Source organism: Actinia tenebrosa, unplaced genomic scaffold (assembly GCF_029948245.1).
Source record: "Actinia tenebrosa isolate PJP-AT-01 unplaced genomic scaffold, QUT_ActTen_1.0 PGA_scaffold7__59_contigs__length_16204524, whole genome shotgun sequence".
Classification (NCBI taxonomy): Eukaryota; Metazoa; Cnidaria; class Anthozoa; order Actiniaria; family Actiniidae; genus Actinia; species Actinia tenebrosa.
Genome location: NW_028292584.1, coordinates 282,534 through 293,349, shown reverse-complemented (window position 1 = coordinate 293,349; position 10,816 = coordinate 282,534). Strand labels below are relative to the sequence as shown.

At 38.8% G+C, this 10,816-nt stretch overlaps 1 protein-coding gene across 2 annotated transcripts; it reads left to right on the top strand.

Moving 5' to 3' along the window:
* Positions 1-782: 782 nt before the first annotated feature.
* On the top strand, positions 783-10,816 carry LOC116290852 (uncharacterized). Of its 2 annotated transcripts, none has more exons than XM_031697964.2 (11): positions 783-878; positions 4,383-4,453; positions 5,322-5,635; positions 6,213-6,360; positions 7,010-7,212; positions 8,007-8,226; positions 8,814-9,010; positions 9,303-9,339; positions 9,788-9,890; positions 10,002-10,154; positions 10,529-10,816. In XM_031697964.2, the coding sequence occupies exons 2-11, from the start codon at positions 4,390-4,392 to the stop codon at positions 10,764-10,766; spliced, it is 1,677 nt and encodes a 558-aa protein (XP_031553824.1). In that variant the 5' UTR covers positions 783-878; positions 4,383-4,389; the 3' UTR covers positions 10,767-10,816. The 2 variants fall into 2 exon arrangements, with proteins under 2 accessions (XP_031553824.1, XP_031553825.1); XM_031697965.2 differs by lacking the exon at positions 783-878 and adding an exon at positions 4,094-4,185.

The window sequence follows — 10,816 nt, the reverse complement described above, 5'->3', positions numbered from 1 at the left end:
CACTACCCGACCCTTTGCACAACACGTGCTTATTTTAAGTTTCCATTTCTGTTTAAAATTCAGAGTCCAAGGCTAGAGATTTCCTGAATGCCTTGTCAAAACGCACAATCTTGAGCTCTGCTATAGAGATCGGTTCCGACTGTGTCAATTTTTTAATCTGCATACGCAAACATGTGGAATCTCAAATATAAGAGCATAGGAGGCTATGTACCATTTTCCCGCCAAATCCACAGGAATCCCGCATGAATGAATTACACTTAGGTGGCAAGAGTATTTTTTTGGTGGGAGGGAGGGGCCCGTTCCCCTCCTCCCTTCGTTAATGTAAAGAATTTATGAATGAAGCAGCCATTGAAAAAGCGGTTTGTCAAACAAGATTGTAAATTTTTTGGTTAATGGGATCGGTTAACAAAGAATTTGGGCTACCTGTGTTGAAAGAATGGTCACTCACCCAGTTTTCTCCAGCGGAGTTGAAGAGGATTTATTTATAGGCCAGATGGTCCACATATATCATTAATTGAATTAGTTGGAATCTAAAAAATCTTATTAATTTGCGAGGCTGGCGGGGACTCAGGCTCCTTGGTGTGCTAGGCTTATGACAATCCGCACTGAGCCTCACGTACATGATCTTTCTAATGGAACTGTCTTGTCTTTTCTACTTGAAGTTATTTTTTATTGACGAGATTAATTCTCGTCCGACTTGCCCCCCTCCCCCTCCTCCCTCCCTCTTCCCTTCCCCACCCCATACGGTGGATTATTTCGCTTCAATCACTTGAAATGAATGAAGTTGGTCACGCAAGTATGGTTTTCAGTTTTCTATCAATGTTACTCAATTAGTCCTTGCTGCGAGTCTTCTTTAGTCCAGTTCAATTCGCATAAAGGTAAGTAGTTTTAACTTAAAAGTAGTTGAGGTTTTTCTATTCGAATATTACATAATTTCTATACTTTGACGTATAATTTGAAACCAGATTCTCGTGTTATGGTTTGAATAGAGAAGAGTGATAGACCTTCCACTCCAGTTGTACACATGCATTTTCTCACGCTAGTGAATGTGTGGTTTGCTAAAGCAAAGAATCCTAAACTCTTGATATTCCTTTCTGTATCAAAGGCTAGGTCTGTACGTGTATGTGTAGGTTTTGGGCTTCAAATCAGTGTAGTTGCCTAATCTGATAAATATGTTGCACAAGACAATGAGGCAACTTTGCATCGAGTGATGATATACCTACAATATTAAACGATATGAATTCAGTACTGAGTTGGGTCGTACGTTTCTGTCACATTTTGCAATCATCTTTAGATAGCTTGCTAGTACGTTTTTTGAATAACGATAAAGATAACGTGTTTTGAGTATCGATAAAGTGTGGACGTATACGGTTTTACTTGGTTTAGCTAAGTTACCCTAGCCTGTAGTTTGTTGACACTCATTGATAACTCACGCTTCCCATGTCATGCGATTGATAAAAACAAAATACTCCGGCTAAACTGCTTTCAAAGATTAGAGACTTGGGCTTCCGTTTCGAAACGTCGGGCAAAACAGTGTTGGGATATTTCGATCCATTGAATATAATAATATTTAACGTGTAGCAAATTAGTAGTCTATTGTGATCTAAAACCTAAGCATTACCTGACGATAAAGATCTGATTTTGGTGTCAAATGCCGAGATTGACATTGACAGAATGATTATTGACTTAATAACAATTATTTTACGGAAACCAAGAAGTTGAAAGCGGAAAAGAACCCGTTACAGTGTATTTGCATATTAATTATACTTTCAGTTTTTGTGTTTTGAATTAAATTTACTGAACAAAACATTTACTTAACAAACATATTTTTACTTCGTCGTTTTGTTGTAAGCCGGGATTGGACAAAAAGATGGATTATCTAGGTTGTAGTTAAATTTGATTGCAAACAAACCGTTAATCGAACAATTTCAACAATGTTTTGCATTTATGTTATGTAAATTTTATAACTTGTTCATGTGGTGTTTGTTATATTTTCATTATTTATTTGGATTACCTGTACTAGTGCTAAATCCATAAGCGAAACTTTACAGATCATTGAACAATAATACAAACAGAAGCCAACTCTTCTCTTTGCATATGAGGTGCCACTACTGATGAAAAATAATCTTATACCCGGCTCGACTTGCTGTTGCTAAACGAAAATTTAATTTAAAATAAAGTGATTTCTGATTCTGATCTGTAATGCTGTAATGAGCCTTTAACGTGAAGTCTCGTTTCCGCCATACTTTTTGAACATATCCGTCCCTAGAAAAGTGTGAATTACAAATACATTAAAAGAAGTTTATTCATCCCCAAATTCGATTAAGTGACCTTACTTGGCCTTTGAAAACAGTCCAAGTAAAACAAAAGAAAACAATAGGGTTAGCGTATACTACTAATGTTAGCCGGCGTGCAGCCGGACTTTTCGTCTGCGCGCAGGCTACTACTATGTATTACGTTGAGCATTCGTTCAGGGCAAAGCAAAATCACTAATTGCATTTTTTTTCTCTTGTTTTATTTTGAATTTTTCAACTGTCTTTCGCGGGTCTAGTAAAATCACTCTACTGAGAAGAAATTGTATTACTTTGGGTGTCTTTTACATCCCCATTGAACAGCATACTTGATGTTCAATGTTTAATGTTTAATGTTATGGCTAAAACTTGACTTCTTGGCGTGAGGCTCTTTACTTCTACATTTCGATACTGATTGAGTGATTGTACTTGGTCTGTGAAACAAAGTTTTACTTTTGAGCGGTTTTCGCATGACTATAAAAAGCTCTGTGCCGTAAGCGTGCCGTGCCGTGACCGTGATGCTTTCTAGAATTTTAATTGGCTGTTTTTTTGTTGTTTTTGTTTTTGTTTTGTGTTCGTGCCGTGAACTTTTCACAGTCATACGAAAACTGCTCTAACACTCAGGGTAAAAGCAAAAGCAAAGAATAGAATGGAATTAACTCGATGAACTACATTATTTAATTCGAATACCTTCAAAAATGAAAGCAATCATTTCAGAGTGGGATTCTACCCATGTGACCTAGGGTTCTTGCTTCTCCTTTAACTAGATTTCTTGAATGAGGCGGAAATAGGTTACCGTTCGAAATCTTAAAATACAGGCTTCATTGCGAGGCTTAAAGGTGGTGTTACACGGGACAACTTGCAACGCCGATTTTTCGTGCAACGCTATTGCGCCATTTGTGTGTCAAATTTTTTCGACATGTTACACGGGAACAACTTTTCGCGCAACATTTACTTTAGTATTCAATCCACGCGCTGCCAACTCACCCACGGCTATCTTTTTTCTTCTTTTCTTGCTTTTATCATTTTTTATCAACTCCGAAAGCTTCATCTTATCCGTTTCATTAGGTTTAGACAATCGTTGCAATTGCTGTACTGCTTAATTCTTCTACAGTCGGCGCCATTTTGCTGCGCGTACAATCGGCGATAGACATGTTATACGCATCGATTTGCTGAAAATTCGTCATCTTGTGTTGCAAGTTTTGGAAGCCAGATCAAAAACTTGTAACGTGTTGCAGAGTGAAATATTGCGCAAAAAATCTTCCTCGGCGCCATGTTACACGGCAACGATTTTTCGTGCAACAGCGTTGCGCGAAAATTCGGCGTTGCAAGTTGGCCCGTGTAACACCACGTTTAGTCGTATGGTAGGTACTTCATGCATGGCACAAATACGTGGATCACCAAATACATTTTTGGTAGGAGTAAAATAATGCACCATATACGATGTTCGGCTATATTTCGGCAACAAAGAGAAAATTTTGGTGGAAAAATTGAGAACTCCGATATTCCGTCGGCGCAGAAGTGGGCAGCGGTTGCTGGTCTAGTTGGAATTCGTCTTTAACGATCGAGAAAAACAAAAGAAAACCAAAGTGGGGCGAAAAAAGGCGTTTGGTTGTAGGTGAAGTCCAGTCCAAGGTGATAAAGCTGGATCAGATTCTAATCCTGCTGATTATGAAGTGACGGCAGCATACCATTGGTATCGTTTTGTCTTTCATCAGTGGTATTAGAAAACAGGTTTAAAAATCTTGATTAACATGACTTGAGGTCAATCGATCAGTCCGATGAACACGCATAAACAAGATATCACTAATAGAACCCTTTACTACACACTCTTCGAAAGTTTGGCAAAACAATTCATTTATGGTTGCTAACTTAAACGATACCAAAGAAGATCGTAAGTATCGTGGAGACGTTTCCATGGCCACCTTCTCACCTCCACTGATGCCGGGCACTGATGTCGGCACTGATATAGTCATAGGATTCGAAAACTTGGTTCACATTTTAATTAGCTAATTAATATCTACGTTAGGTTAACAGTTTGAGGCAAGATGCACAGAGTATAAACAGTTTTCATTTTTCTGTTTATTCTAGATATAGGATGTCAAATCAAAAAGTACGAGAAATCCAGCTTCACCGTCTCACGTCATTTTCGTGTGTACCAGGTTTGTAATAAGTATGGATGAAATATGAGTTGATCTACTGACATAGGCCTTGCTGAAAAGGTGAAGGATGGAAGTGACCCGGTTGTTGCTTTTGAATACGCCCCCTAGAACTGAGTACATCAATTCTCACTTTGCCTTTCAAACTAATCAGACGGAAATCTCCACTTCCCCCAAGTGACAGCTATGATACCATCCTCGGGAACCCAGGGGTAAAATTCTGTCGCTCGTTTCTCGCGAGCTCGTTTCTGGTAGCGAGAAACGAGCGACAGAATTTTACCCCTGGCTATTCCCGAAAATGCTATAATACTGCAGTTTCAAACTCTTTATTGCTCCTGAGTAACCTCGATTTTGTTATTTAAAAATCTTTGTGTGTTCCAATGAAAGAACACATTCCTTAATTTGCCATCGGTATAGACCCCTTTGCACTGAGTCCCGAGAGGAATTGTTCTTTGGTGCAAAACAACAATGGATTTTATTCACCCAGAATAAAAAAATCATTGCAAGGGGTCTATTTTTGAATATTTTGACGCTAAAATTGAAGTTAATCCGCCTGAGTAAACGAGTCTGTAATCAAAGTCTACAGTGGTATTTCACGAATCCAAAAAATATATTTTTATGACCCAAAAAAAATTTGAAAATTGAAAATTTTATTCATTATTAAATTCTTATTAACTATTAAATTCTTATTAATTTTAGATATTATTAATTATTAAATTATTATATAATAAATGCAAAATAAATATTGCATTATCATCAAATATTATATTATTTTTAATTATCAAATTAATATTTTATATTAAATTATTAATAATTATAAATCATTAATAATTATCAAATTATTATATAACATCATAATGCACTCTAACAGGTCCATCAGCATGTGCCGTTGGATTAGAAAACAAAGAAATTCCAGACGACTCCATCACAGCGTCCTCCACAGCAGAAGATTCTGCTCCATACTATGCGCGACTGAACTATAAGAGAGGGGCTTGGTGCCCAAAATTGACATCAGAAGATCCATATCTACAGATTGACCTGGGTACTATGTATGACGTCACAGAGGTGGCTACCCAAGGCATAGGGAATACTGGGGCGGATCGGTTTGTGAAGGCATATAAGTTGCAGTATTCCAGGGATGGCAAGGAATGGGAATATCACCAGGAGGGTGAGAGATATAGCCAGGTAAGGTTGAAAAACGTGGGTTTTGTCTGAGGTACGATATGCACTAAAATCCCAGTTATAAGCCCCCCCCCCCCCCCCCTCACCCCTTCGATAATAAGTCCCTTCCATTGATGGAGTACTTTCATGCAGCGCAGTCCCAAAGAAGCACGGGTGGCGTAGCGGTGAGACCGCTCGCCCCTCACCAATGCGACCAGGGTTCGAGTCCCGCTGAGCTCGGTGTCGTATGTGAGTAGAGTTGTTTGCTGGTTCTCTCCTGTGCTTCGAGGGTTTTCCGGGTTCTCCGGATTTCCTCCCTCCGCAAAAATCAACTACTAAATTCCAATTGGATTTACAGTGGATGAATAGCTACTCTGTAGAAATGCCACGGTTAAATCCCATTTATTTTATTTATATTTATTTATTTATATTTACAAAGACAATCCACACGAAACTCTATATGTTTTCCTTCATCTTTGTTTTGTTTCGCCCCCTAGCAAGATGAACCCGAAGCGCGAATGATTTTTTTTAACCAAAAGGCGCCCCGCGAACCTAACTTAACTTAAAAACCTTTCTAATGAATTGGATGTTTGCCTGATAGATTCTAAAGGGTAACAACGACAGTGTATCCATTGTGAGACGAGTTCTGAGTAAACCATTCCGAACAAGGTTCGTGCGTTTTTATCCTGTAGAATGGATTGGGAAACCTTGCATGAGAGTCGAGGTTTATGGTATCCAAGTTGGAAAAGGTGAGACTATCATATACACTAGAGTCGTAAGCTTAGGAATGGGACTGGGAATGGGATTCGGATTCGGATTCGGATTCCGAATCCAAATTGCAAGAAGACGATTTAGTGTGAATGAAAACAATGCAAGTGGAATCGTAAGATCACTGATAAATTTTTCTTACGACTCCGCTTCCGATTCCGTCGCTAGTGTGAACCACCCTTTACAGAGAATTTCACTCAAGTCGTCTCGCAGAAACTATGTCATCGCCGCCATTACTATTGTAGTTATTCCAATTAGTTTTGTTTGTCGTCGCGGGAGTTTCTTTTGTTTTATCAACCAATATGGCTGCAATGTTTCAATATGGCTACAATCTTTCATTGTTCATTTTTGCCTTTTCAAATTTGATTTTCTCCCCCCTCCATGATAGGAATTCAGCCTATCGCGAAGAACAATTAATTCGTAGCTCGACATATTTTGCTTGGACTAGCCTAGACCTAGGACTTCACAAACGCTGATATTTATACGAAAAAAACCCCAGCTTTTAGGAATATCCGTCATAATATCTTCCACAAAGTAGAAGAGAAAATAGGTCTTATTTTTAATTATTTGAGACACTAATAACATATAACCATTGGCTAATGCATTTATATTGTTCTTTTATTTACACAGCAACATTCGAAACGACCGTCAACGTCACGGATCTCCATGGTAACGGTCTAAAAGGAACTCACACATTACAGTTTTGTTTACAACTGTTCGGCGAGGATGGTTACACAAGGAAACTGCCGCTGGAGATCGAGGCAAACAGCAAGGAGAAAAATCAAGATATCCTTGTTTTCAAGAGAAAAATTTTAGCAGCCGATGTGGGATGGGTGAGTGTTTGCCCTAGGGTTATCAGTCAACCTGAGCCTGCGTTCCTTATGGGCTTTTTTTTTTTAATTGTAGGTGCTGGCCATGTTGATCGCAGGCTCTCACCCTAGATTTGTCAGTCATGTATCTTATTGGATATATGCATAATAGACCCCTTTGGAATTCCAAATTACCGCTGTGTTTCTTGATTACAGACTCATTTGCACAGGGTTAACCTCGAGTTTGTGCAGAATATTCACTTGTTCCAGTCAAGGTCCGTTGAGTTTCAAAATGTTTGTATTGTTGAAGTTGTGCATTCTTTACTTTTCTGTTGGTATTTGTGAATATTTAAACACTGATACGAGGCTAACCCTGTGCAAATGAGTCTGTAGTCAAGGAATACAGCGGTAATTTGGAATTCGACACTGGTCTATTCCTTAACTACCTACGGGTATCGTTTAAAGAGGATATCCATGCATAGACCTCTTTTTACTGACCATGGACGTAATGTTTCCTTATTCCAGACCACGTGTCATTCCCTTGATACTGAATAAGATTCTCTGTTTGAGTTGTTCCCATATATAGTAGTCATCTCATGCACAAGCGTTAAACAAAGAAATAATATTCTAGAGAATGACGCGTGGTCTTAAATTGGAAAACATTACGTCTAAGGTAAAGAGATCTATTCAAATATGAGATGGGTGCACTTTGGTCGCGTCTCCAAATTTCGATCCACAATCCTTTGCACCACCAGGTTGTTATCAGACTTTCATTGAGCTTCAAAAAAATAATTCGAACTTTGTTTTATAAAACATAGATTCAGCATCTTAAACTGTCGTACGAGAATAGCAAGAATGTCCAGGACGATACTCGTCCCTCATTGGTCCAAAAACTGCGCCGAATGTCTTCGATCATGGGTGACGATGATATGAGCAATGGAGAATCAGGCTTGTTTATCGATGAAATTACCATAGATGTGAAGGAGACGGGACAACATTTTACGTTCCCTTGTAAACAATGGCTGATCCAAGGACCAAGTGAGTAAAGTACTATACGGACGTAGGCGGAGCTTTTCATTTTCTAATAGTTCGGTTTTTAGGGCTATATGTTTTTGATCACAATTGTTGGTAAATAATAATAATAATAATAATAATAATAATAATGAATAAAAATAATGAATAATAACAATGATGATGATTATGGTGGTAATGATGATAATGATGATGGTGATTATAAAAATACATAAATGAAAAAAATATTTACAAACGCTCTTGAAGTTAAACACTTATTTATTAGGGCCATACGGACGTACTTATGATTCAAACATTTCATAGAGTTGGCAAGAGCTTTTTTAATTTAAAGTAATCAAGCTTTCCTGTGTCAGACGTTCCGAGGAGGCTCTGATTTCCTCTTCTTTTATGGTGAAACGGTTCATGAAGACTATAGTATTTCTTGTCTTGGACAGCACGGGTAGTTATTGCCGCCATTTTGGCTGACTAATTATTTTGTTATGTTAACCAAATTGGCGGCCATTTCTTTTGTCGCGTTTTCCATAGCAAGGGGTGCACCTCACCTCTATTAAATATTACCATTGAATTTACTTAATGAATGATCGGTATTGCAGCGGCATTTGATCCCGCTCACCGCCACAAGTCCAGACAAGCAAGCTCGAATTCTTACACGGTCAACGATCAAGACTTTGATCATATTTTACACCAAGAAGCAGAGGAGACGGAGGGATGGCATAAACGAAAAACACCCAGTCATATTCAGTCTTGGAGAAGACAACCTAACCAATCAGAGACCACGACACTAACGAAGGTAAGTCTGGGGAGGGGAAGGAGGGGAGGGGAAGAGGGGAGGGGAGAAGGGGAGGGGAGAAAGAAGGGGAGGGGGAGGGGGGGAGAGGTGGAGGATGCTGGATACAGGGAAAAGAAAACACAACACACAAAATCTAAGAGAGCAAGGTTAAATTTTGTAGCGTTCAAGAAATATAATAATTTTACCCAAATGTTGTAATGTTTAATCTTCACAAATAGTTAATGAATTGTAATCTTGGCCAAGTTCCTGAGACGAAAATAGTCAATGAATTCTAAATATTGTTCTCTTTCAGACAACGTTCAATATAGATGGAATACCATACGATGATGGTAAGGGGGTCTTTATAGGTTCAACTATTTTCAACATTATTTTTATCAGTAATAAGTTAGACGCAGAGAGAGAAAGAGAAAGAGAAAGAGGTGTACTATAAGAAAGGGACAATGGGGAGACTCTCCAGGCCCGTCGCTAGGAGTGGTTCGATAGTTCAAACGAAACCCCTCCCCCCTTTCCTTCCACCTTCGTAGGATTACGAAATAATGTTTAGCGCTATTTTAGTTTTACTAGAATTGGCATAACTAATATTGGTAGAAAAACGAACCTTCCCTTTCGAGATCCTAGCCGGGCCGACACAGGGTGAGAGAAAGAAACAGGCAGACAGGCAGAAACTACACTCAACAGGACATATTCCAAAGTGCAAAGGTAGATAGTTAAAGCCAAGCAATTATAGCATTGTTTCTTTCTCTATTATTAATCTTTTATTCGTTTATCTCATAACAGCTGTACGCTTGTTAACCGACTGGAACTTGCGAGTCAAGTGGGACCAGACATTTAGAAAAGTGATTGTGATCGAAGAAAACGTAGACTCGGATATTTTATATTGGTAAGGTGTTATTGGGTACGATGTGATATAAATGATAGAATAGAATAGAATAGTAATATTAATAGACAGCTATTCATATAGATATCAACAACATTTCTTCTCCATTTTCAGCTGTTTAAAAATGCCGCCACTTTTTCGACCTTGGGAAGTTGTTCTATCTGTAATGAACAAAGCGTACCATACACCAGACCGGTGTCACGTGATCGCATGGTGCAGTACAGAGCACTCTAGTGTATCGACGTCGGAAAAAGCAACTTTAGGCAGGTAGGGATGAGTCATGGAATCTATGCAAGCTGATTTGAGGAAAAGTGTTAGCCAATCAGAATCGAGAAAATTTGCAAAACTGAGGTGTCTGAAAAACTATGTCTATTTTGAATATGACAGATTTATGCCTCTCTCCTTTTTTCAGTCTAAATAGAACTTCGGTAATCTTTGTAAGGGCCAATACCTTCTCGGCTCGGGCGTAATGTTTTTCCCATTTCAGACCACGTGTTATTCCCTTGAGAATAAGATTCTTTGTTTGAGTTGTATCCATATTCATGTGTCTTCTCATGTGCAACTGTTAAACAAAGAAATGATACTTTACCGTTACTCCCAAGCTAGAGGTCTATTCACGTGATACTCGTTGTTATTCCTAGGGTGCAAGTTCGCCTTTCAGGCATGGTAATCAGACCAATAGGAGACGATAGCGGTTCATGCAAAGCAACTCTGTTGACACGAATGAGATCAGACGAGACAACACCAAGACCAATCAAGAACACTTACCTAAATGGACGTCCCGCCCAGTGGGTTAAATATTTACAAGAATACTACGTGGAACACGGGGCCAAGGAACCGGAAGTAAATGGATCAGATGAAGTATTCGGGGATCAGTAAAGAGAACCGTTTACGCATGCGTCATAAATTATTAAAGAATTTTTTGCAGG

What these genes read in the sequence shown, in the direction of transcription:
- LOC116290852 (XM_031697964.2), top strand. Translation starts at nt 4,390, where the DNA reads ATGTCAAATCAAAAAGTACGAGAAATCCAGCTTCACCGTCTCACGTCA. An exon ending in TGGTATCCAAGTTGGAAAAG is followed by an intron (nt 6,361 to 7,009) that starts GTGAGACTATCA and finishes TTATTTACACAG; the next exon opens with CAACATTCGAAACGACCGTC. An exon ending in TGGAATACCATACGATGATG is followed by an intron (nt 9,340 to 9,787) that starts GTAAGGGGGTCT and finishes ATCTCATAACAG; the next exon opens with CTGTACGCTTGTTAACCGAC.